Below are 24,853 nucleotides of genomic sequence, written 5' to 3'. Positions count from 1 at the left end.
GGCCTTACAAATAGCTGAGAAAAGAAGAGAAGTGAAAGGCAAAAGAGAAAAGGAAAGATACATCTATCTGAATGCAGAATTCCAAACAATAGCAAGGAGAGATAAGGAAGCCTTCCTCATCAATCAATGCAAAGAGATAGAGGAAAGCAACAGAATGGAAAAGACTAGAGATCTCTTCAAGAAAATTAGAGATACCCAGGGAACATTTCATGCAAAGATGGGCTCAATAAAGGACAGAAATGGTATGGACCTAACAGAAGCAGAAGATATTAAGAAGAGGTGGCAAGAATACACAGAAGAACTATACAAAAAAGATCTTGATGACAGAGATAACCACAATGGTGCGATCATTCACCTAGAGCCAACATCCTGAATGTGATGTCAAGTGGGCCTCAGGAAGTATCACTACACACAAAGCTAGTGGAGGTGATGGAATTCCAGTTGAGCTATTTCAGACCTTTAAAGATGATGCTGTGAAAGCGCTGCATTCAGTATGCCAGCAAATTTGGAAAACTCAGCAGTGGCCACAGGACTGGAAAAGATCAGTTTTCATTCCAGTCCCAAAGAAAGGCAGTGCCAAAGAATGTTCAAACTACCACACAATTGCACTCATCTCACACGCCAGTAAAGTGATGCACAAAATTCTCCAAGCCAGGCTTCAACAAAAACAGTACATGAAACAAGAACTTCCAGATGTTCAAGCTGGATTTAGAAAAGGCAGAGGAACCAGAGGTCAAATTGTCAACATCTGTTGGAGCATAGAAAAAGCAAGAGAATTCCAGAAAAAAATCTACTTCTGCTTTATTGACAGCACCAAAGCTTTTGTTGTGGATCACAACAAACTGTGGAAAACTCTTAAAGAGATGGGAATACCATAACCTTACCTGTCTCCTGAGAAATCTGTATGCAGGTCAAGAAGTAACAGTTAGAACTGGACGTGGAACAACAGACTGGTTCCAAATCAGGAAAGGAATATGTCAAGGCTGTATATTGTCACCCTGCTTCTTTAACTTATATGCAGAGTACATCATGTGAAATGCCAGGCTGGATGAAGCACAAGCTGGAATCAAGATTGCAGGGAGAAATACCAATAACCTCAGATATGCAGATGACACCACCCTTATGGCACAAAGTGAAGAGGAATTAAAGAGCCTCTTGATGAAAGTGAAAGAGGAGAGTGAAAAAGTTGGCTTAAAACTCAACATTCAGAAAACTAAGATTATGGCATCCGATCTCATCACTTCATGGCAAATAGATGGGGAAACAGTGGAAACAGTGACAGACTTTTTTTTCTTGGGCTCCAAAATCACTGCAGATGGTGACTTCAGCCATGAAATTAAAAGACACTTGCTCCTTGGAAGAAAAGCTATGACAAACCTAGACAGCATGTTAAAAAGCAGAGACACTACTTTACCAACAAAGGTCTGTCTAGTCAAAGCTATGGTTTTTCCAGTAGTCATGTATGGATGTCAGAGTTGGATCATGAAGAGAGCTGAGTGCCAGAGAATTGATGCTTTTGAACTGTGGTGTTGGAGAAGACTCTTGAGAGTCGCTAGGACAGGAAGGAGATCGAATTAGTCAATCCTAAAGGAAATCAGTCCTGAATATTCATTGGAAGGACTGAAGCTGAAGCTCCAATATTTTGGCCACCTGATGTGAAGAACGACTTTCTTCACAGAGATGAGAAAAGGGTCTTAGAAAAGACCCTGATGCTGGGAAAGATTGAAGGCAGGAGGAGAAGGGGACGACAGAGGGTGAGATGGTTGGATGGCATCAGTGAGTCAATGGGCATAAGTTTGAGCAAGCTCTTGGAATTGGTGATGGACAGGGAAGCCTGGCGTGCTGCAGTCCATGGTGTCTCAAAGAATCGGACACGACTGAGCAACTGAACTGAACTGATAGTTCTTTTTTATGAATTTGCTTTAAACAGTATAGAGTTTGAGTATTACCTCATTGTTAGATCAGTGTCTACTTCATTGTTTAAAGATAGGATTTTTTTTAAAAAAATAGGGACATGTTAGAAGTCATAATCTGGTAGGGTATGGGCTTTTGAATTTGAATAGGAATTGTCTCTTTAAGTTCAGCCATTTAGTGTATATTTTAAACATTTAGTTACTGCACTTTACATTTTATCATCTGAAAAGTGGATGTAGTATCTGCTTTGTGGCGTTGTTGAGGATTGAGTAGATAGTATATGTGAAAGTGTTTGGTATATAAGAGGAATTCAATAAAATATTATGATATAATGTTATATCGGCTACATACTATATTAACTTTTGTCTTACAGATAGTGTGTGTACCATATCAGTGGCGTATTACTATGCTCATCATCGTTCTTGTCAATGCCTTTGTTTCAATTGCAGTAGAGGTAAGTAAGCACTTCACATAATCAAATGGCTACCTTGCTGCTTTGTGGTTTTTGGTGATTTAATGGTAATGCATAAAATGGATAGGTAACATTATGGAAATCCAGAAAGAGTTTGTTTCACCCTAGTTAAATTCATTTAGCCTTCTCTTCTCACTTTTTCTATGAGCTGCTAATAGTCATATTAAGAGATATGAGGGAATTCCCTAGTGGTCCAGTGATTAGGACTCCACGCTTTTACTGTGGAGGACACAGATTTGATCCCTAGTCGAGGAACTAGGATCCTGCAAGCCACGCAGTGTGGCCCAAAAAAAAGAGAGAGATGACTTACGTACAGTCATAAATAAGCAGTTAGAAATCAAAAATTAGTGATTGAGAGAGGATTGGTGCTCTGGTGGCCCATAAACTGGTAAACCGAGGCCGTGAGCTCAGAGTACCACCCGAGTCCTGTGATGTACAGTAAAGCCTCACATTCAAGGGAGGAGAGGGACAGGGCTGTCTCCATGAAGCATAGTAAACATGAATAGTAAGAGAGTTTACTGAAAATATAAAATAATGACTGTTATAAACTTACTCAATTGCTGGAGCTTCTCCCTTGGTATTTACTTTTAAGTTTCCCTAGAAGGAAGAGGTCTTAAGTACTCTTTGATCCATTGTGTACCATCGTTTATTCTCTAGGATTGCCTTTAGGTCAGCTTTTCTAAAAGGAGATAGTAAGTTCTCATTTGCTGCTTATTAATAAAATTTGGTCTCTCAGAACTACTGTAATAATTCACTTTTAGAGTAGAAGTATATCAAATGAGGAAGGAGATACAGTTGTGATTTTGTTCTTAAAATTTATGTATTTGTGGCTATGCTGGGTCCTTATTGTTGCACGTGGGCTTTCTCTAGTTGTGGTGCAGGCGCTTCTGATAGTGATAGTTCTCTTGCTCCAAAGTGCAGGTTCTAGAACTTACAGGCTTCAGTAGTTGAGGCACATGGGCTTATATCTTCCCAGACCAGGGACTGAACTTGTGCCCTCTGCATTGGCAGACAGATTCTTAGCCACTGGACCACCAGGGAAGTTCCAGTTGTGATGTTTTAAGTTAAGGGTTTCATAGAGTAGGCTTTTGAATTAAAATTAGGTATTTGTGGAAAGTATGTATACTTTAGAGATAATAGCTCTAGACTTAGAAATTATGTTTAATTTGTTATCTGTCTAAAAAAATGACTTGGTATTAAAATGGGGCCATAGTGGTAGCCTGGTAATATTATGGTACTGATGTTTTTAAGTTACCCAGTTTAATGTATTTTTGCTGTTTGATGGAAAGCACATCTAAGATAATGTATATTAAAAGCTTTCCTTTTTCTATAGTTTATCTTTTCACATAAATGTTATTTAAGATAAAATATTTTTAAAAAACAGATTTCTGGGGAATCCTTTCTAATCTCCATTGATTTATTCTTGCTCACTATCAAAAGAATTATTTTTTCATCATGCTCACATAGGTATATTTAAATATAAATAATTCATTGTTACAAAAAAATTCAGATTATAAAGCATTATTTTAATATGAGAAAGGCTTAAGGATTCATATAAAGCCATATTCTGTAGAAAATTTAGAGACCCGATTTTACCAAGAATTTTGTGATGATTTATATTTGTTATAAAAGTCCTATTGTTATTCTTTATTCTTTTTCAATATTAACTAAAATTCTCTGTGTGAAAACCAAATCATGTTTTTCACTAATGTTTCTGCATTGTGAGAGCTTTTTTAAACGTGTGCATTAATAAAAATGATGTAGTTGTTTTTCATGCTTAACTCACTGGACTGTCTCTCAGAATTTCTTCCTTGACATGGTCCTTTGGAAAGTCGTGTTCAGTCGAGACAAACAAGGAGAATGTCGCTTCACCACCACACAGCCACCACAGGTTGGAAACCAGCCCTTACTCAGTTCTTCTCATCCGCCGTGTACTCTGCACTGCGTAGAATGTGTAGGAGGGTATTCCGTTGTGTGTTGCTCAACCTTTCCCTCTGTGCCTGGTATTTCATTTTTCTGTAAAGACATCCTAGAAAATTCATGGCAAGCATTTGTTACAGATGTCTTAGGACTTCAGAAATTTCAAAATCTCTTTTCCATTCCCATCTCTTTCATGTCAGTGTGTGAAGGTCTTGTCCTCAGTGGTAAGAGTTAATTTTCTCAATTCTGTCTGGCTTTAATTTTATTTCTGGTTTTTAGAGAGTCCCATTAGAAGCTAAATGAGATGGATGTAAATAAAGTTATGAAATGGAGATTGTTTCTTCATGGATCAGTGTTCAAAAGTCACAATTTTGAGGAATTATTTCTGATTCCTTGTTAGTTATTGTACCTTAATTTTGGGTTTCCCCAATCTCTCATCATTCAGAAAAAATTTCAGAGAGTGCTCGTTTTTATGCAAACCGTGGTTTAGGACTTTTTACTGTTTTTGTGGTAAAAAGGAAAGAGAAACAGAATAAAACCAATTTTTTTGTGTTAGGATGTTGAAATTCTTGACAGAAAATATAGGTTAGTCTTATTTTTTAAACCAGTACCATTGAATCACAGCACTGAGCCAGCTTACTGAGTGCAGAGAACTTGACAACTCCCTCATTTTGCCCATTGCTCTTTGTAGGTTCGGTTTATACACATGAGTTCTAAAGCTTTCACTCATCTCAAGCCACACAGACGCTTTCCGAATTCAAGAGGATTCCCTGGCGTGGGTCACTCACTTACTTTTAGCCTTCTTTTACCTGAGCAGCCGTGTTCTGACCTTTACTGTGGTAATCCACTGGCTTGATGCCTAGCACAGTATCACAGGATCCCTTTATAAGAGGTCCTGTAGAGCCCCATCTCCTCTTCTCGTGCTCGAGGATGAGTAGGGGTGGTTTTGTAAAGAAGTGATGAGTCTGGAGCCTGCTTTCACTTCTTTTTCTCAGTGCCGTGTAATGCCCAGTTGTCCCCAGTAGTGTGACCAGAGCTGTGTTAGAGACTCAAGTCCTGAGCAAGTCCTCCTCGGTCCTGGTTACCTCACTGTATCACTTCAGAGGCTTAGGTCTGGGTCATGTCATCAGTCCTCATATAAAACATCTGTACTGTCAAAGCCTTGGCCCAGGAAAACATTTCTATTGAGTTTCTAGTTTTTCCAAAGAGATCTCCGACAATTAATCTAAACAGGAAATGCAGATTCTGAAGAGGAACTACACCCTGATTAAGTCAAAAGTGGGTAGCATAAAGCTCCTTTAAACCATTTGGATTGGAAAGCCCACCTCACCTTTCAATCAAAATTAAGTGGCAGAAAATTCTATCATTTGTTATATCTGTTTTCTAAAAATCTATAAGTAAGTGTGTGTCTTCGTTGTATTTAGGAGTGTGTGCCTCTCATGTGAAGCTGTGCCTCTGAAGCGCGGTGGCGGGGAGTGAAGGTAGAAGAGTGGGCTAGAGCAGGCGGCTCCAGCAGGCCCACGTTTACCAGTCCTGAGCACCATTGAGTAGACAAGAATCTTGGCCTTCACTATCTAGGGTCATGATTTAAGGAAGCATTTTTTAAATTACTGGCTTTAGTAAAAAGAGTTCTTAGAAACTCAGCACAGAATGCTGTGCTTTCATCTTCTGACACTTCTCTTTGTAGTTCACTCTCACCGTTGGTATTTGTGCCCCTTGGAGACCCATCAGTTAGTCAGATTCCTGTAAGACTCAGTCAAAAATAATTACACCCACCCCCCCCAGATCCTTCCAATCTTAAGGTGTTTCTAACTTCGGTTAATACATAAAGAGCATTCAGTCAGCTTGCCATGAGAGTGGCAGAGCTGGGAGTTGAAGCCAGGGTTTCCGTTTCAAGAGGAATGCCTTTTCCACTGAGCCACACTGCCTCACGTTATGGGGCCATAGAGATGCAAACTGACATAACAATCAAGTGACAAAATGGAGACAAGCAATAGCTTCTGTTTCAGTACCTACTTTTTATGGTAGACACTGGGAGGTATTTTGTATAAATTCTCTCTAATTGTTAGAATCACCTAAGAGATTGGGATAGATTAAAGATACCTCTGTCTTCACAGATGAGGAAATGGTGTTAGAACTGGAATTCAGATTCACTTTTATCTGGGTCCAGGAAAGGCTGCAGAGGCTTGAAAATTCTTAAAAAACCAAATAAACTTTTAGGCGTCATTTTATTTAATAATAGACATGTTTTATTTATTTATTTATTTTGCCCACTGAACATTCATGCAGCTAACCTAATTTAGATACAGGTAAGGTTTTTATATAATAGTCATTTATTTCCGATGTTTTTTATTGTTAATAAAATATTAATAAGTTTTTTCTTATTAACGCTCAGTGGCCTCAGTAAATGTCCATTGAATCAAATTGAATCAAATGGTTAAGTAAACCATTTGTAAATAATCTAAGTTAAAACTTATATGTAACTAAGTATTTGTTTTCCTACAATGACCTTTAGTGGCCCCAGATATTAATACTTATTCTCTGACCAAAAAGAAAAAGGAAAGGAAAAAAGATTGTTGAAATGGCAGTGATTTTCAAGCGAGGACGTTCACAAAATGCCTGAGCTCAGCCCTTCCTCTGCTGAATGAGAAGTGTTCAGTGGAGGACCCCATCACCTGTGGCTTACTATGCAGCTTTCCCCATGTTTGAGAAGATCTGTGCTTCATATTCTCTTTTAAAGAAGCGTTTGTGTGTATCCTGTGTCTGATAAACCGAGGCTGCTTAGTGCTGGATGTAAAACTAAAGTCATTAATATCAGTTACTTTGATAATGCCTGAGAATTTGTCCTGATTTTGTTTTCCTTTTAGAGGGAAAAAAATCCATATGTCAGCCGTAGTCTTTATGCCACTTAGGATATTATTCGAGCTTATTTAGATAGAATGCTAATTCTGATTGTCTCTGTTTTATATTCAGGATTGGTATGAAAAAAGACTTATATGCATACCACAGTACCATTACAACATTTTCCCCATAGCATAGCTTTATATTTTACATTCTACCCCTGAAAACATTTCCTAAAAGACACTGCTAGGAGTAAGCTGGGATTGGGGTTCTGGAATGAACAGCTTGGACTGGTCTTCTAAAAAGCAAGAGAATTTTAACTTTTTGAAAGTCCTTTGTGGTTTCTCTGCTGGGCTGCAGTAGCTGCTTTCCCTTCTCTCAGGGATACACTTGTTTATTTAACCTTTCCTGTCAGCAGCAAGTCACAGGATCCTGTTGCTGGGGCTCCTGTGTTCTGCTTCAGGGACTTGGCCTTGATGTTTAGGGAGGCCTGGTACACACTCTTAGCCCCGTGATGCAGCTCTTCTCTCTCCTTGCACAGTGCTTGCCTTTGTCCTCTTGCCACCGTCTTCTCTCCCTTGATTTAGTTCTCATTTTGGCATGCCTATAGCACCTTTTATTTTCTCTACCAATGAATTATATTGTTTGAGGATGTCTGTGGTATGTTTGTGTTTGTAAACTAACAAGTCTATGCTTGCTTATGGTGTATTTCTGTGTATAATCTTTAGGGGAGGTGAGGGGTCAAGAACAAAATATGAATCTAATGTGGAGGGGGGGGATCCCTAGTGTTCCATGGGACTTAATTTATTATAACAAGTGTATGCTGCTTTTAATAGGGGCATGGTTTTTTTTTTTTTAATATACTTTAATGTAAAGTGAATACTATTCAGTTGTGATTCTGTTTACAATGGAATTTGTTTAAAATGTTATTGCTTGCCTTACTTTACTGGTGGGGAATGATGGATTTAATTTAATGTGTGTGTGTGTGTATCTTACATGTGAATACACCTGACTGCGACTTTCCTTGATTCAGCCTGTTACGCACTGCTTTCAGCCTAGCTGGCTCATCTGGGCAACAATGCATATGTTTCTGGTCCCCCTCTCTTCTTTTTTTTAAAGTCACCTTCCTTCACCATTCGCCCTTGTCCATGATCCTTTAACCATGTCATTTGTTGTAAAGTAAAAAGTGACAGCTTTCACATTGATTTAGGAACAGTGATTTTTTTTTTTTTTCTGTAGTTAGATTGAAGAATTTGAACAAATCTTGGGGAAAAGATAGGTCCAAGTGGTGAACCATAATTTTAATATTTAAATATTAAGGTATGTCATGCATATGCCTGTATTATTATTCTTTGGATCACCTGAAGAATCCTCTGTCTAGTCTCTTCTGTATTCTAAGGCAGATGTTTTCCTGTGGATTTCCTTTAAGGTGATAATAACTGTTTTTAGCTATGCTATAGAGGCTACTAGATAAATAATCCTCAAATCTGTATCCCCACTCACCCACCCTACCACTAATTCAATAGAGCTTACTTGTGACAGGCCACAGTTTTTGCCTTTAAACTCTTGGTAATGGTGCAGCTTACTGTATTTTGTTGACAGAGTAAACTAGAAGGCCTTTAAAAGCACGTCGTTACGGTATCTGTGTATTTCATGGGGTTGCAAAGAGCCAGACACAACTGAGCGGCTTTCACGTCTTCCGTGGTGTCTTACGTTCCTGGCACTCTGCCGCGTGCCCATCCCCAGTTTTGAAGGAGGAGAGAGTAGTAGGTCCTGGAGACCTACCGAGTAAAAGTATGAAGAAATTTTTAAAAGGTTTTCATTTTAAAGTATTTTTGCTGTTCTCCATTGGCCAATTGAGAAACCTATGTTTCAGGATCTGTGTTACATCAAATTTGTCTTTCTCGATCATGAAGTTATTTTGAGAGTTAACATTAGAATGTCTTTGTCAGTTATATTGTTTCCATTATGTGAGATTACAGGTGATCCTTGAATATGGCAAGGATTAGGGTCGCTGACCCTCCCTGCAGCCAAAAATCTGCCGTGATTTATATAATTTATAGAACGCCCAGATAATGGGGTCCCTCCATACCTTCAGATTCACCCAAGCATGGATCATGTGGTATTATACTATTTACTGAAAAAATCCACGTGTAAGTGGACCTGCGCAGGTTCAAACCCATGTTGCTCAAGGGTTATCTTTACTTCAGTTGAGATTACACCTGGTTGTAGCCTGGGTTATATGTTGATGGCAAAACAAAACAACCTAGGGTTTAAATTTTCTTTGTAGAAGAAACAGTCAGAGTAATTTAAGAATTGACTGTTCTTCAGAGATGAATGTAACTACAGATTTCAGTATAGTTCATTTGGTTTTATTTCCAGTTTCAATTAAGACAAATTCTGAGGACCTGTACTGAATTTACATTTTTTGTACAGTAACCAGGAACTCTGCTTTCTTGTTCTCCAAGAACTATCTAAGATCACATTCAGTAAAAACATTAGGATTGATCAGAAGGATTTCTGTGACAGCAGAGCTTTTTATAGTGAAATAATACTAAGAAATAGTACTTACTTTATACCTCTGTTTCCAGTTGTGGAGCACCAAGGGGAAACCATCATTATAAAATAATTTGTTTTTTTATGTTAGTGAGAATGTGGTTTTAAAAGAAATGATGGACATTAAACATGATCTAAGCTCTGATTTTGACCTAACACTATATAAATAATACTTTGAAAGGCGATACTAACAGTAGCAGTGGTATGTTTACACGTTTTCTTCCAAAAATGATCAGGTGGTTAAGTTGCTAGAAGCAATAGCACCAAAAGATGGTTTGGGGCTTTCATATAATATTAACAATTTTTTCTCTTTCTGAATAGTTTAAAGTTATTCTCAATACATTAGATGTTTTATGTAATGGAATCATAGCCTCCAGATATACAAGTTATTTTTAAAATGTATATGCATACAAGAGGAGATAGCAACATAGAACTAAATAAAATGAAGTAAAAAATTACATAGATAATTTTAAAACTATACTCTTAAAAAAATAATGTTCCTAATTAATTGAAAGCTGACTTTTTTTAAGTGTATTTTTTTTCATGTATTTCTTGTGCTCAGAAGTCATTTCCTCTTATTTTTCTGTGCTGATGAACTATGCTTTAACAAAATTGTTAAAAACAGCAGCTTTTAATTTACTGGGTGTCCCTTTTTTTTTGCTTATGTTCTTAGGAGTCACTGGATTGGTGGGGGAAATGCTGCTTGTCTTGGGCCCTGAACTGTAGGAAGAAGATGCCAAAGGCCAAGTACATGTATCTGGCTCAGGAGCTCTTGGTTGACCCAGAATGGCCACCAAAACCTCAAACAACAACAGAAGCTAAAGCTTTAGTAAAGGAGAATGGGTCATGTCAGATCATCACCATAACCTAGCAGTGAATCGGTCTCAGTGGTATTCTAGTAGCAGTACTGAGGAGAGTGTAAATGTAGGACTTTATCTGATCCTGTGCGTCACAATGGCACCCTTTCAGTTTGTACCCTTCCAATATAGTAGCTGATTTGAGAGCTTTTTTAAAAAAACAAAAACAAAAAGAAATTGGCCTGCCAGTTAAATAATTATCTATAAAGTCCTATACCTTCATTCAGTAACTCTAAATATTATATTTCTAGAACTTGCTTCCTTGTTACCCTCAGTGATACTCTATAGGGTAGAGAAGAAAGTTGGTATCTGCAAGGTGTTTAGATATTATTTTCTAAGACTTTTTAGTTTATGCCTTTAAATTTATTTTCACAGCCTCCTTTTTAGAAAAAGTCATCATTTATATACAGTCCCTAAATTTGTGATTGATAAATAAAATGGGTGTTAATTAGCCTCCAGTGAAAATAGGTAAAAAGCCTGTTTTCATTTAATTTCAGTATTTCTCCCAAAGAAAACTTTGTATACATACACCAGTTCCCTTCGATAGCCTAGAGTCAGGAGTGAGTTAGGGTGTTGCTTATAGAACAACTCAGGTAATTTCCACTTATGGTTTTATATTTTCTGTACAGACTGCCTGGGTTTTATTTTTCTACCAGCAAGGTGCTTCACTGCCTTCTTGAGATGTCCCTCAGAGCTATTAAGTGCACCTTGGGCTACGTCTGGTGTCAGTAGTATAATTGCTTTAGTTATATGTTTGAATATTTTTTAGTAGGAAGAAAGCTTATTTCTTTTGGCAGTAGATGTAGATCTATCTTTCTAATATACCTTCATACCTGTTTTTTTCCCTCCTCAGGTTTTATATTATTTTAAATGCCTTTCATTTACGTCTCTTATTACCTAAAGACATAGGATAATTGTCTTTTGGTTTTTTGTGTTTTAGTTTTGGAGTTAGAATTTTCCCTCTTAAAATTTTAAAGGTTTGATGTAGGTCTCTCCTGTCAATAATGAGGCTTATAAAATGAGCGGCTTTGAATGACTGCTTTTTTTTCAAACCAGTATGAACCTGGTTGAGTTTGTTTTATGCCATTAGGTGGCGCCAGAGGTCAGAGCGTACCTATTTTGGATTGGGTGTTTGCAAATGAATGTATTGGGTTGTGGAAATTTCTGGGAGAAAAAAAATGAAGTTAAAAACATTCATTGAGCCAAAAGAAATGTGGAACATGTTTTTCACCTTTCTGTTTTTTCTGGTTAGCGTTTAAATTCTAAACAAAATTAAGGTGATTTAAAAATGTCTTTATAGGTAAGATCCAGAAGTTTGGCAAAGCCCGGAGTTCTGATAAACAGGAAAACTGATACTGCTGTAAAGTAGCTACTAAACTACTAAGACTGTATGATCTTATCCTCTGTTCTTCCTTGACCAGTAGCATGCTTGTGCTTTCTGCTTCTAACTGATCATTATTTTCCTGATACATATTTACCAATTTGCTCACATGTTACCCAGAACCGTAGAACCACATGGTTCTCATTTTTTATGCTGCAGAGACCTGATGATGTTTGGTAACTGTAGAAAAATGTAAGTTACACTCAGGATCACTGTTACTGCTATGGCCACTGATGATTCTTACAAAAATATAATTGAAGTTTTCCATCAAAAAGTATGATACTATATTAATACACATTAGATGATAAGAACAGTTGTTCCATGAATGATTCTATGAAGCTATGCATCTTAGACCTCTTGAGCTGTGAATTAGCACTTTTTTCTATAGTTACTCTTTTAATCATTTTATAATTTCCACATTCAGTTCATTTTCAATACATATGAGTGTATCCTTTGATTTAAATACTGAAGCATATAATTAATTGCTAAGTAGCAGCTTAAAATCCAATTATTAGATTGTATTTAACATCCTTAAGAGCATGATCATAAAAGAGTTATATTTTTGACACCCTCCCCCCTTTTTTAACTTTTAGATTTTATAAGGGTTTTATATCACATCTTCCCATATTGTTTTCAGAGGAATGAGGTTTTTAGGTAGGTAGACAAAGCATTTGTAGGAGGTTAGATTTGAATATAGACAAGGTGGGTTGTTCAGGTTGTTACTGGATGGCTTCCAGAATGTAATTTGAAGAATGTCTGTGAGTCCAGGTGTGGGTCCTGCTCAGTGCCATAGAGTCCTCCTCTCATTACATAGTAATTTCGATTCTGAATTTCACATTAAATTATTTGAGTGTATACAGATCTAAATTTTAAAATCTGTACATATATTATTTTGATGTATTAAGATTAATATTGCTGATTTAAATTTTATTTATGCATATACTTAAAGGACAGAAATGTCTAGAAAAGTAATTGTTAAATAATATGTAACTTTTTAACTTTTTAAATAAATAACAAGATTTTTAATGTGTGTCTCCCTCAGGGTTGTTTAAAGTTTTTTTTTTCCCCTCCCTCAAATATAAATAGTGGTAACTATATGTTTTGTAACTTTTAGCACCAACTGCTGTAAAGCGATGCTGCAAATAATGCTTGAATAAAAAGTGGCTAAGCCAACAATAAAATAAAAACTTTTTATATTAGTTTTGTAATCCCTACATTGGAAAGCTTTCCAAATTCTACTTGCATTTAAATAAAACTGTTGCAGTTTTTACTATTTATTTTGTTTCCCATGTTTAAGAAAATAACTGCACAGTTTCAAAGGCATGGAAAATTATATCAGCGTTTATGTACTCTGTTCCCAAAATGGCTATGGATCCAGTGTCCAGAGAAGAGCAGAATTCCAGCTTTAGAAAACATTCTAAGATTTCACGCATGCAGTTTTGACATACCTGAAAATAGACTTTTGTATATTTGTGGTGGGAGGTGGTTGGGAACTTTTAACAAAATGTTAATTTTTGTACAGTCTGTGGGCATTTACACATATTTTTAATGCATTAAGATTTGGTAATTATGTGCACATTAAATTAATAGTTACTTTCTGTTATGATTTGTGAATTCCCTAAGACTTTGGATTTTTTTAAGTAACTTTATATCAGAAATGATACTGCATCTTTATATTTTTAAAATTGTATTGCTGCTCAAGAATGGTACCCTGATGTCAAAAAGGCATACATTCAAATTGTACATTCAGCACTGTAAATAACCTTATGAATTTTTTTTGATTGAAGCTGATCACAATAAAGATTTAAATGAATGATATAACATTTCTTTTTTTCTGTGTCTTTATATACATCTGTTTGCTCTTCAGTTACATGAATACTGCCCACTCTGGATTTATTTTCCTGCTTAATATTTCCCCCGTTTCTTTCTTTTAACTTTGAATTTTTCAAGAAAACAGTGCAGCTTTCCACACGTCACATGTCTGTGACCAGCCCATGGTAACTCATCAGTCAGATGCATTGTAGAACCAAATGTTGAGGGAAATGGTGAAATAGAAAACTGGGGACTCAGAATTTAGGAAGATCAAACTAAAAGCTGATGCCACGTAAGCCATGGTAAGCTTGAGGTGAAGTGGCACCCATGAATGTGAAAAGAGCACCCCATGGAGTGGGAAACCTTGGAACTAACTACTGACCACAGGAACCCCAGAGAGGGCAGGATGTACCTGGCCTTCTGTTTGGGTAGGAGGGCTTTCCTTATATCATAGCTTCTGCAGGAGCTGTGTGTCTGCTGAGCCATGTGGATGGTTGCCTGGTGTAAGACCTAGTTTGAGCCCAGGTTCCTTCCATTCAGTGTGGGTTGATCCTGTCCCTTGCACCACAGCCTGCTGGTGGTGGTACAGTTGTGCTTGTCTCTCCGTCCTCTTCCCCCTCCATCAATTCCAGGTGTATACTGCAGGAGAGGACAGAGGGAGTCCTGGGAGTTTGAATGAGATTGTCCCCATGCCAAGTTGGGGTTGTGGTTACTCTCCAAGCACAGAGAGATCCCTGCTGTGCCCTGGCATTGGGATCTTAACCACCACCACCACCCCCCAGCCCCGCCCCATGGAGGAAGAAAAGCATATCATTCCGGTGGGCAACCTGCTTTTGAATGGCCAAACCCTGTAAGCCAGGGTTCTGTGACTTTGATCCATTAGCTGCCACTTAGGACAGCAGGTTCCTGACTTGTTTCATGGATTCAAAATCCAAAGGACTGGAAACACTGATGGTGTCATTACTTAAGTGCTCAAAGTCCTCAGTAGCTCATCAGTTTGTCCATTGAATGAACTCAGTGTTCCTCCACTGTCTGCAACTTCTGTGCCCAGTGTTCCCTCCTTGGGTGATTATAATGTCCTCTCTTCAAAATAAAACTTGGAGGTAATTCTTGGAAATCTTCCTAGGGAAATAGGCCAAGGAAGCTTCTCCTGAGTTTGACTCGAAGTACTTTGATCCACAGCACCTCTTCCAGGGCTGGCTCCCGGCATTTGATGGGCAAGGGGCCTTTCACTTGGTGTGGTCGTGTATGTGCACGGCAGACGTCCTGTTAGGGAGCTGGTTCGGGCTCTGGAGTTGCTTCCCTTGATTTGAGTGGGAAGATGGGCCTCCCGCAACACCTGGGATAGGCAGTGGCTTTCCCTGTGATTTAGGACTATATGCCTTAGAAGGGAATTTCAGTCAGTTTAGCATTTAATGGGCTTTGCCTGCATTTGGCTACATCAAAGGCTGAATAGATTTCAGTTCCTTTTCTGTTAACACCTGCCAGTGTTGGTTTGGGGGACTTTTTTCCCAACCAGGATAAAAGAAAGACCATTTCTGCAGTACCACTCCAGTCAATAATTCCAGAAGTTGATGTTTATTCTTTTGCAGTTCAGCCACTGGCTTTTCCCAGTATTTTTAAATAACTATGTTCTTTCCTTTTTTTCTTAAATAATGCCATTTTCCCTTCCAAATTATATTTGCATTAAAAAATTTTTAAGTGACATTAAGAACATTTGATAAAATGGCAACCTCACAGGTATGTAAGGAAGTCGCCTTTTCCCTAGTTTCTCTCAAAGGGGGAATACTAAAGTTTCTTGGGTGTATTCTAGAAAAAACATATGCTCATATTGTAAAAAATCCTACACGTTTGTGTAGAACCCTGTTATATGCTACACAGCCCTTTTTTTATGTCATTCAGTGTATTTTAGGAAGTTACATCAGTTGCAGCTCAGATCCGTTCTTTTCAAAGTCTGCAAGGCATCCTATTGCATGGATGTACTATAAATGACTACTTCCCTATTGATGGCCATTTAGGCTTTTTTTTTTTTTTCCTATTCAGTTCAGTTCAGTCACTCAGTCGTGTCCGACTCTTTGCAACCCCAGTGAATCACAGCACACCAGGCCTCCCTGTTCATCACCAACTCCCACCCAAACTCATGTCCATCGAGTCGGTGATGCCATCCAGCCATCTCATCCTCTGTTGTCCCCTTCTCTCCTCCTGCCTCCAATCCCTCCTAGCATCAGGGTCTTTTCCAGTGAATCAACTCTTCACATGAAGTGGCCAAAGTATTGGAGTTTCAGCTTCAGCATCAGTCCTTCCAATGAACACCCAGGACTGATCTCCTTTAGAATGGACTGGTTGGATCTCCTTTTTTCTATTACAACCCTGCAAATAAATGTTTGTGTACATGTCTTAATGAGCATTTCCATAGCATGTATTTTTAGTAATAGAACTATTGGACAAAGAATATGTATATTTAAAACTTGGCTGATACAATTAAATTTTCCTCCCCAAAGTTTGCTACTATTTATATTCCCACCAATGTATGAGAATGTCTACTTCTTCATACTTGATAAAACGCTGGATATTTTCAGGCTTTATATTTCAGTGTGGTGTTGGCACAGGGATTATCAAATAGCCCAGAACACAGACCACACATTCATCCAATGGTGATCTGTGACAGTGCTGACATTGTAGCTCTGAGGGAAGAAAGGATATATATATAGAACAACTGATCTATTGGAAAATAAATTGTACTTACATCATACACAAAAATCAATTCTAGATGGAAAAAAGACCTAAATGCAAAGGACAATATTCTAAAATGTAGTTATTATAGGAGAAGTTTTTTGGTTTGTGAGGAGAGGAATTATTTTGATAGACACAAAAAACAAATCATAAATATTAATAACTGCCTATATTAAGACTTCTGCTCAGTAAAAGACATAAAGGAGGTGAAAAGGCAAAGCACATATTAGATGAAGATATCTGCAACAAACACTTTTAATCCACAAAGGATTAATATCCAGAATACATAAAGAATGCCTACAATTTAGTTTTTAAAAGACATTTTTCCATGTAGAAAAATGATCAGAAGAACCCAAATTTCTCAGAAGATTGGCCCTTAAAAATGTGAAAAATGCCCAAGTTCGTTGTTCAGTAGGAAAATGAAAAACTAAAAACACACTGAGACAAATCTTTCATATGAATGTCAAAAATTAAAAACAATTTCAAGGCATGGGGAGAGATGAAATACAGGACCTGTTATACATAGTAGGCGACAACATATATTGGTACAACTACTTTGCAAAGCAGTTGGACATTCCTATGTTCAGTTGAACATGTGGACACCCTCAACCCAGCAAGGCCATTAGGGAACATACTTGAAAATACTTTTAAAAAGTGAGTGGAGCACTTGAGAATGTCCTTAACCTTATTATTCTTAAAAGGGGCAGAGAGGAACCTGAGTAGAATTGTAGTGAAGTAGCAGATAAAGGAAGGTCCTGAGGAAGTGTAGACCAACCAGGGATATATGGCTGCTGCAATGATCCTTCTGTGTAACACTAGACACACATCACCAGGTCATACAGTGCCATTTATGAAGAAACTGCACCCCTCCTGCTCATCTTTCAGCTTTGGCAGCAGGACTTGGGTTACATACAGTCTCTTTCAAAGTTTGAAGATAGTTGTCATTTATTTGTCATTAAAAAACCAGAATATGCCCTCTGCGATAGGGCTCTTGCCATGACTTGTTCTGGGAAAGTCTTTATCTTCAGGATGCAAAGATACTCCTCTCTTCCTTTGGAAAGTGCCAGCTCACATGCAAAGCTCTAAACCATTCAGTTGCTTTGGGGTGCAGCACCATTTCAGGTAAGGCCAAATATTCTAAAAATTAAGTGTGGGTAACTGGAGGGCTTGGCCAGTCTGTGCAAATAACAAGTAAAATTTAGTACAAGATGCAGTTTATTTGAAATTACACTTGGGAAACATTGTTTTGGCAGATTAGTATTACTGTGTATTTCATGGATAATTCAGTGCCTTGAGTACTAATTTTTAATTAAGCATCTTAGAACTAATAGTTCCTTATTTATGGCACAATCAGAAATACTTTCAAATTCTAGCTCTGGGACCCTGGTTAAGTTACTTACCCTTTCTGTGCCTTCAGTTGCATCATCCTTTAATGGCAGATAACCCAACTCACATGGCTCAGACTGCAGTGAGTCCGCCTGCAAAGCGGGAGATCTGTGTTGGGTCCCTGGGTCGGGAAGATCCCCTGGAGAAGGGACCGGCTATCCACTCCAGTATTCTTGCTGGGAGAATTCCATGCACACAGGAGCCTGGCCTGCTATGGTCCTTGGGGTCGCAAAGAGTCAGACATAACTGAGTGACTTTCACTTTCTCAGGGTTACTGTAAGGAGTATATGCATTAATTTAAATACAGTGCTGAGAGCAGTGTGTGACATAAAGTGATGAAGTACTGTTAACTTACTTGTCTCAGTGTGGCTGAGACTATTCATTATTTTGAGCCGGTCCTGTGTTAGTGGAGTAAGAAGGCGCTGCAGATACAGCGTGATGGTGATTAAAACAATCAGGCAGTGGTTGCTGCTGTTTTAACAGACTTCGCTGTTCCCTTCAGGGCTGTAGGTCATAGGCACCCCTGGCTAAATTATAAATAATTTAAAAAAATTTTTAAGGTGAATCCAAAAAATTAATAATAATAAAATCAAGAGCAGGGTTATTTTCACAACGAGCACTGCTCTGTGATACCTCCAAGCTTGATTGTGAGAAAGATTATTTTAGTTCTTGCTATGTAAAGATTTAAAGGTATTTATTACCTTTTTCATAGCTTGCAAAAGCTTTAATTTTACCGATTTGAATTAAGAGTGGAAAATCAGTGAAACAAGAGGACAAGACCTCGGAGTGTAAAATGAATGTCTTTTCACCACCCAGGAAAAATCAGCACTGCTAAGAGGGAGACGTAGCGTGGATCCAGGTAACATTTAAAGTCAGTGATAATCCGGGTGAAAGGATCATGCAGGATTACGAGCGTTTGCCCTTTTGCTTGTAGCCCACAGATCTGCCGCGGACGCCGTTTCAGACATGCTGAGGAGCGCTCTGCTGTGCGCAGCGCTCTGGCTCCTGCGCGCGCAGCCCTTTCCTTGCCCACCCACATGTAGGTGCGCCTTCCGCGACGCCGCGCAGTGCTCGCGCGGCACGGTGGCCGGCATCGCCGCTCTCGGCCTGCCCACCAACCTCACGCACATCTTGTTTTTCCAAATGGGCCGCGGCACCTTGCAGAACAACAGCTTCAGTGGCATGACCGTCCTGCAGCGCCTGTTGCTGTCCGACAGCCACGTTTCCGCCATTGCCCCGGGCACGTTCAGCGACCTGATAAAACTTAAAACCCTGAGGTTATCGCGCAACAAGATCACTCATCTCCCAGGCTCACTGTTGGATAACCTGGGGCTCCTGGAACAGTTGTTTCTGGACGGCAATGAACTAAAGAGCCTTGACCAAAACCTGTTTCAGAAACTGGTTCACCTTAAGGAGCTCTTTCTGAACCAAAACCAACTCGCTTTCCTGCCTGCTAACCTCTTCACACACCTGGGGAACCTGAAATTGTTGGATTTATCGGGAAACAATTTGACCCACCTGCCCGAGGGGTTGTTTGGGGCCCAGGTTAAGCTTGAGAAGCTTCTGCTCCACTCGAACCAGCTGGTCTCTCTGGGGTCGGGGCTGTTGGACAGCCTGCGGGCCCTGACAGAGCTGCAGCTCCACACCAATCACCTCCGTTCCATCGTCCCCGGCGCCTTCGACCGGCTGCGAAGCCTGAGCTCCTTGACCCTTTCCAGAAACCGCCTCGAGTTCCTGCCCTCCGCCCTCTTTCTTCATTCACACAATCTGACCTTCCTGACCCTGTTTGAGAACCCGCTGGAGGAACTCCCCAAGGTGCTCTTCGGGGAGATAGGCGGCCTGCGGGAGCTGAGGCTGAAAGGCACCCAGCTGCGCACCCTGCCCGCCGCCGCCTTCCGCAACCTCACTGGCCTGCGCATCTTGGAGGTGTCGCTGAGCCCGGGGCTGAGCGCGCTCCCGGAGGACGCCTTCCGAGGCCTCGGCGAGCTGCAGGTGCTCGCCCTGAACTCCACAGGCCTGGTCTCCCTCCCCGCCGGCCTGCTCCGTGGCCTCGGCCGGCTGCGCCACGTGTCGCTGCGCAGGAATCGGCTGCGCGCCTTACCCAGCGCTCTCTTCCGCAACCTCAGCAGCCTGGAGGAGGTCCAGCTCGACCACAACCAGCTGGAGATCCTGCCGGGCTACGCGTTTGAGGCTCTGCCCCGGCTGGCGGAGGTCCTGCTGGGACACAATCCCTGGCGCTGCGACTGTGGCCTGGGGCCGTTCCTGGCGTGGCTGCGGCGGCACGCGGGCCTCGTGGGTCGAGCCGAGCCCCCGCGGTGTCACGGGCCCGGGCCGCACGGCGGCCGACTGCTCTGGACGCTGCAGGCCGGCGACCTCGCCTGCCCGCGCTCCGAGTCATGGATCCGGCCAGTGGCTGAGGGCCAAAGTCAGGACCATAGCCTGTTCTGGGGTCTTTATCTTCTGCTTTTAGCCGCTCAGGCTCTAATTACCGGGATCATTGTGTTTGCGATGATTAAACTCGGCAGGCTCTTTCGGAAATTAATCACAGAGTTCTGGTTTGAGGCGATGAGAAAACCTTGCAATTAATTAAAACGTGACCGGAGTATTGGCAGTCGCGGCTCCGGGGAGAGCCCAGACCGGCTGACGCTATCTTCCTCTTCCTTCTTCCTCCTCTGCCATCTCCTTCCCTCCTTCTCTCCTCCCTGTTCAGTGACACCTCTCCCTCTGAGCCCCCGTACCATTTACAGTGGTAAACCGTGACTGTCTGTTGTTCCTGTCTCCCAATCCACAGTGTACTCCTGGCAGCGCGGACTGCGACGGCCCCTCCCTGTGCCCACAGTCGAGGGTGGCTGGGTGGGTGGGGTGACGAAGGCGGTCTTTGCACTGTGAACTGAGGGTGGGTGTAAAGGAGACAGCCAACTCCAGCCTCCCTCCTGCACCTGGTGGGTGTCTGGCAAAAGTTTGCAAAATGAATACATAGAATGCGTGGGATCCGGCGATGGTGGGTTTTCCTAGGGGAGAAGATGGGTTGCTCTCTTTCCCTTTATCTGAAAAACAGAACTCTTTCACAGTTCTTTTCGTCCCGTTTTTTCTCACTTTACGTATGTCTGACCTGTGGGATTTGGGGGAGAGCGCTGAACTCCATCCACGCAAGAGTGTGGAAAGGCTTGTGTGACTGATGATGGGCTGAGAGAGAGACAACCCAGCCCTCCCTCCAGGAGCTCGGTACCCAGCGCGGTGCGGGCTGAGTGCCTAGGAGCAGGAGAAGGGCTGGCAGGCACCAGGGCGGGTGGGACCGGGATTGGGGGAGGAGCGGGGACGTTCCAGGGGCTGTCAGCGTGCTGCTGGGAGATTCTGTTGATCCCGACTGTCGCCGGCTGCTGCGTGCCCGCGGAGCCCTGCTCTGCTTGTTCACGTGATCTGTGAGTTCCTCCTGGAGTCCTACAAGGGTGAAGTCTGTCATTTCGACACTGGGTTGGTTTTCATTTCCTGGAACTAAAGGCTACCTCATTTCACAAGCATGTACGGGACACCTGGTAGTGACAGGTGTTCATGCATGTAATGATGAGTTTGGGTTCTAGTTTATTATGCTCGGATCACATTCTCATTTATTCCAATTGAAGGCAGTAAAACCCTCCTTTCTTTAATTGGGTGTCTGCTTGGGAGAACCAGTGGTTAAAGCATGGGCTGGAGAAGAGTCAGAAACTGGTGGGTTGGGATCCCAGCTCCACCTACTAACTGCATAGGTTTGTGGGCAACACCCCTGAAATCTCCAAGCCTTGGTTTCCTCATCCCTGGAAAGGGATAAATAGTACCTGCTTCTTAGAGTTGTTGTAAGAACTAAAGACAAGCTTCTGATGACTTAGCCCAGTGCCCTGCATACAGTAAATGCTCAATAAATGGTAGCTCTTATTATTAAAGGGCAAGCAATTATTACTGCTGTCATAATTTTAAAAGAGCTTTGAGCTGGTCGTTTTTCTTCTTTTTTCCTCTGTTGTATTTAAAGTTGAGACCAAACATCCTGGAATGGGTGATTACATTCAAGTTAGTCTGTCTTCGCTTGTGAGTGGTCTCAGCCCTGTGTGGTCAGCCTCCGTGCTCAGGGTCCAGAGAAATAGATCCTCCAACAACAACTATTGGATATGGAGCAGAAGAGCTGAGGGTTCACTTCATTTTCAAGATCAAGTTCTGATGTCTCCTCCTGGTGAAGTCTTCCTGGCTGCCCTGGCAGACTAAAAGTGTCCCCTTCTGTGTGCCCCCCTCTCAGGCTGTCAGGCATTGGGCATGCTCCCCACTCCATCTGGCCGGCTCACCTTGCACTCTAGGGGAATGTGTGTATGTGTGTGTGTGTGTGCCTTCTTATTTATTTCCACTCCTCCACACTTTGAAACTACAGCATAAAACTCAGACTTTCTCTTTTTTTTGATGGACTATGGACTCTAGTCCTAACCACCATGCTTTCTTGCAAGGATAAAATAGTCCAGGCCAATGCATATGGGGCTTGATAGAAGTTGGCTATTCAGAGAAGGCAACGGCACCCCACTCCAGTACTCTTGCCTGGAAAATCCCATGGACGGAGGAGCCTGGTGGGCTGCAGTCCATGAGGTAGCTAAGAGTCGGACACGACGGAGCGACTTCACTTTCACGCATTGGAGAAGGAAATGGCAACCCACTCCAGTATTCTTGCCTGGAGAATCCAGGCAGAGGAGCCTAGTGGGCTGCCGTCTATGGGGTTGCACAGAGTTGGACACGACTGAAGCGACTTAGCAGCAGCAGCAGCAGAAGTTGGCTATTACTATGATTTGCTCTCTTAGAACACAGCATGTTCTAGCGCATCTCAATGCCTTTGCCCACGTGTTTATTCAGCAAATGTTTATTGACTACCTCCTCTGTACCAGGCACTCTTCTAAGCGAAAGGATAAATAAGCAAATAAAAATAGCAAATAAAACGAAATGTTTACATTTTGGTGTCCCATTCAACTAAAACATCTCCCCCAAACTCCTGGTCATTATCTCCAAACATTCAGAAACGTGTGGAGAATGTCTTTGGACACCTTAACCAGCTGTGTCAAATCTTTATACTTTGCTTTATTTGCTTCAAATATTTTTTTAACCAAATAAAATGCAACAGATAAATTTGAAGCTCCTGTCTCTGTCTTTCCCCTGTTCTCATTCCTTTCCTTAGAGGTAACTGCCTTAATAAATTGAATCTTTCACATCCCTAGGTGTCTTTTTATACTCTTACTACATGTGCCCACAACTCTCTAAGCAAGTGGAATCCTTTGCCTATTTTCAAGATTGTCTATAAATGCTACTTTGCATATAGTATTAAAATTTTTTCCTGGGCTCACATTTTTGAGATTTATCCACATGAAGTATTTGGCTCTAGTTCATTTTAATAGCTACATAATAGTGAATGAATATACCACAACTTATCTGTTCTCTTGTAGATGGACATTCACTCCCAATGTTTTTTTTTTCTTTTCATGTCCCGTTACGCTACAATTTCACCAACTCTTGATAACATCAAAATTTTAAATTTCTGTCAATCTGAAAAGTATGAAATGATATCTCATAGCTATTTTATATTTCCTTGATAACTAGTGAACTTGAACTTATTCTTAGTTTATTGAGTGTTTAGATCCTCTTTGAATTATCTGGGGATATACATCAACCAATGCATGATGGGACATTTTGTCTTTTCATTATTACTAATTTGTAAGAACTCTCTACATATCCTGGACACTAATGTTCTGTACATTATATTCTTTGCAAGTATCTTTTTTCACTATCTGACTTTCTTAAGAAAGACTTATTTGTCTGGCTGTTCCGGGTCTGTGTTGCTGTGTGAGCTTTTCCGGAGTTGCAGAGGTCACAGGTTATTTTTGTTGTGGTGCTTGGGCTGCTCATTGCAGTGGCTTCCCCTGTCGTGGAGCATGGGCTCTAGAGCACAGATTCAATAATTGTGGCACATGGGCTTAGTTCAGCCACGGCAGGTGGGATCTTCCTGGACCAGGGGTCAAACCTGTGTCTTCTCCACTGGCAGGTGGATTATTTACCACCGAGCCACCACAACTGAAGCAATTTAGCACTCACAGACTTTTGTTTTATGGATGCAGTCTCTTGGATTTCTCTTAGGATACTAGAATTTAAAATTCTGTAGTTTTTAAAAAACTTTTTATTTTATATTGGGGTGTAGCCAGTTGACAAACAATGTTGTAATAGTTTCAGGTAAACGGTGAAGTGACTCAGCCATGCATATACCTGTGTTCATTCCCCCAAACTCCCCCTCCCATCCAGGCTGCCACAAGAGCAGAGTTCCACGCGTACAGTAGGTCCTTGTTGGTTATCCAAAATTTTGAGGTTTTAAAGGCTTCCCTTCTGAGCTGTATCTGTTTTCTCTGGGATTTGTTGTTGTTGTTTGCTTCCCTTAAGTGCTTGGTTATTGGCTCATACTTGAAAAGTGAGGCAATAAAAATCACCGACTCTGAGAGCTTTATGCACATGGGCAAGCTTCATGTTAAGGGTTCTGGAGTAGCAGGCTGAGTATTATCCTGGGGATCTCGACAGGCCAGAATATTTGTGGAGGGTTGTTTTCTCTAGCGCAATGTAATTTTAAAAACTAATTTGTTTGTTTTCCTAGAGATAGAAGCAGAGGCAACTGTCCCGTATAGTAGCTTTCAAACAGCCCCCTGGATTTTAATCCCATATCTCACACCCACCTGTCCTGCCCTGAGTGAGTGACTGAAAGTCACTCAGTCGTGTCTGACTCTTTGTGACCTGCCATGGACTGTAGTCCATGGAATTCTCCAGGCCAGAATACTGGAGTGGGTAGCTTTTCCCTTCTCCAGGGGATCTTCCCAACCCAGGGTCTGAACCCAGGTCTCCCTCATTGCACGAGAATTCTTTACCAACTGAGCTATCGGGGAAGCCTGAAAACTGTCCTGCATTGTTCCTGGTATAATCAATTTTCAAACCTCT

General features: G+C 40.9%; 2 protein-coding genes across 5 annotated transcripts in view; both read left to right on the top strand.

Moving 5' to 3' along the window:
* Nucleotides 1-13,764, top strand: part of ATP13A3 (ATPase 13A3) — a 78,930-nt gene extending 65,166 nt beyond the window's left edge. For 2 of the 4 annotated variants that reach the window (XM_040267625.1, XM_040267616.1), the window contains exons 31-33: nucleotides 2,288-2,368; nucleotides 4,188-4,277; nucleotides 10,377-11,746. In XM_040267625.1, the coding sequence (XP_040123559.1) occupies nucleotides 2,288-2,368; nucleotides 4,188-4,277; nucleotides 10,377-10,574 (369 nt within the window). In that variant the 3' untranslated portion in view covers nucleotides 10,575-11,746. Of the gene's footprint in view, nucleotides 1-2,287; nucleotides 2,369-4,187; nucleotides 4,278-10,376 lie in introns of all 4 variants that reach the window. The other 2 variants (XM_040267610.1, XM_040267636.1) reach the window with 2 other exon arrangements.
* A 5,074-nt stretch (nucleotides 13,765-18,838) lies between these two features.
* Nucleotides 18,839-20,863, top strand: GP5 (glycoprotein V platelet). The gene has a single exon (XM_040267648.1). It carries the CDS (start codon nucleotides 18,839-18,841, stop codon nucleotides 20,456-20,458), a length of 1,620 nt encoding a protein of 539 aa, XP_040123582.1. The 3' UTR covers nucleotides 20,459-20,863.
* The last annotated feature ends 3,990 nt before the right edge of the window (nucleotides 20,864-24,853 follow it).

This window comes from Oryx dammah, unplaced genomic scaffold (genome assembly GCF_014754425.2).
Source record: "Oryx dammah isolate SB20612 unplaced genomic scaffold, SCBI_Odam_1.1 HiC_scaffold_2, whole genome shotgun sequence".
NCBI lineage: Eukaryota > Metazoa > Chordata > Mammalia > Artiodactyla > Bovidae > Oryx > Oryx dammah.
This window is presented reverse-complemented; position numbering and strand designations above follow the sequence as displayed.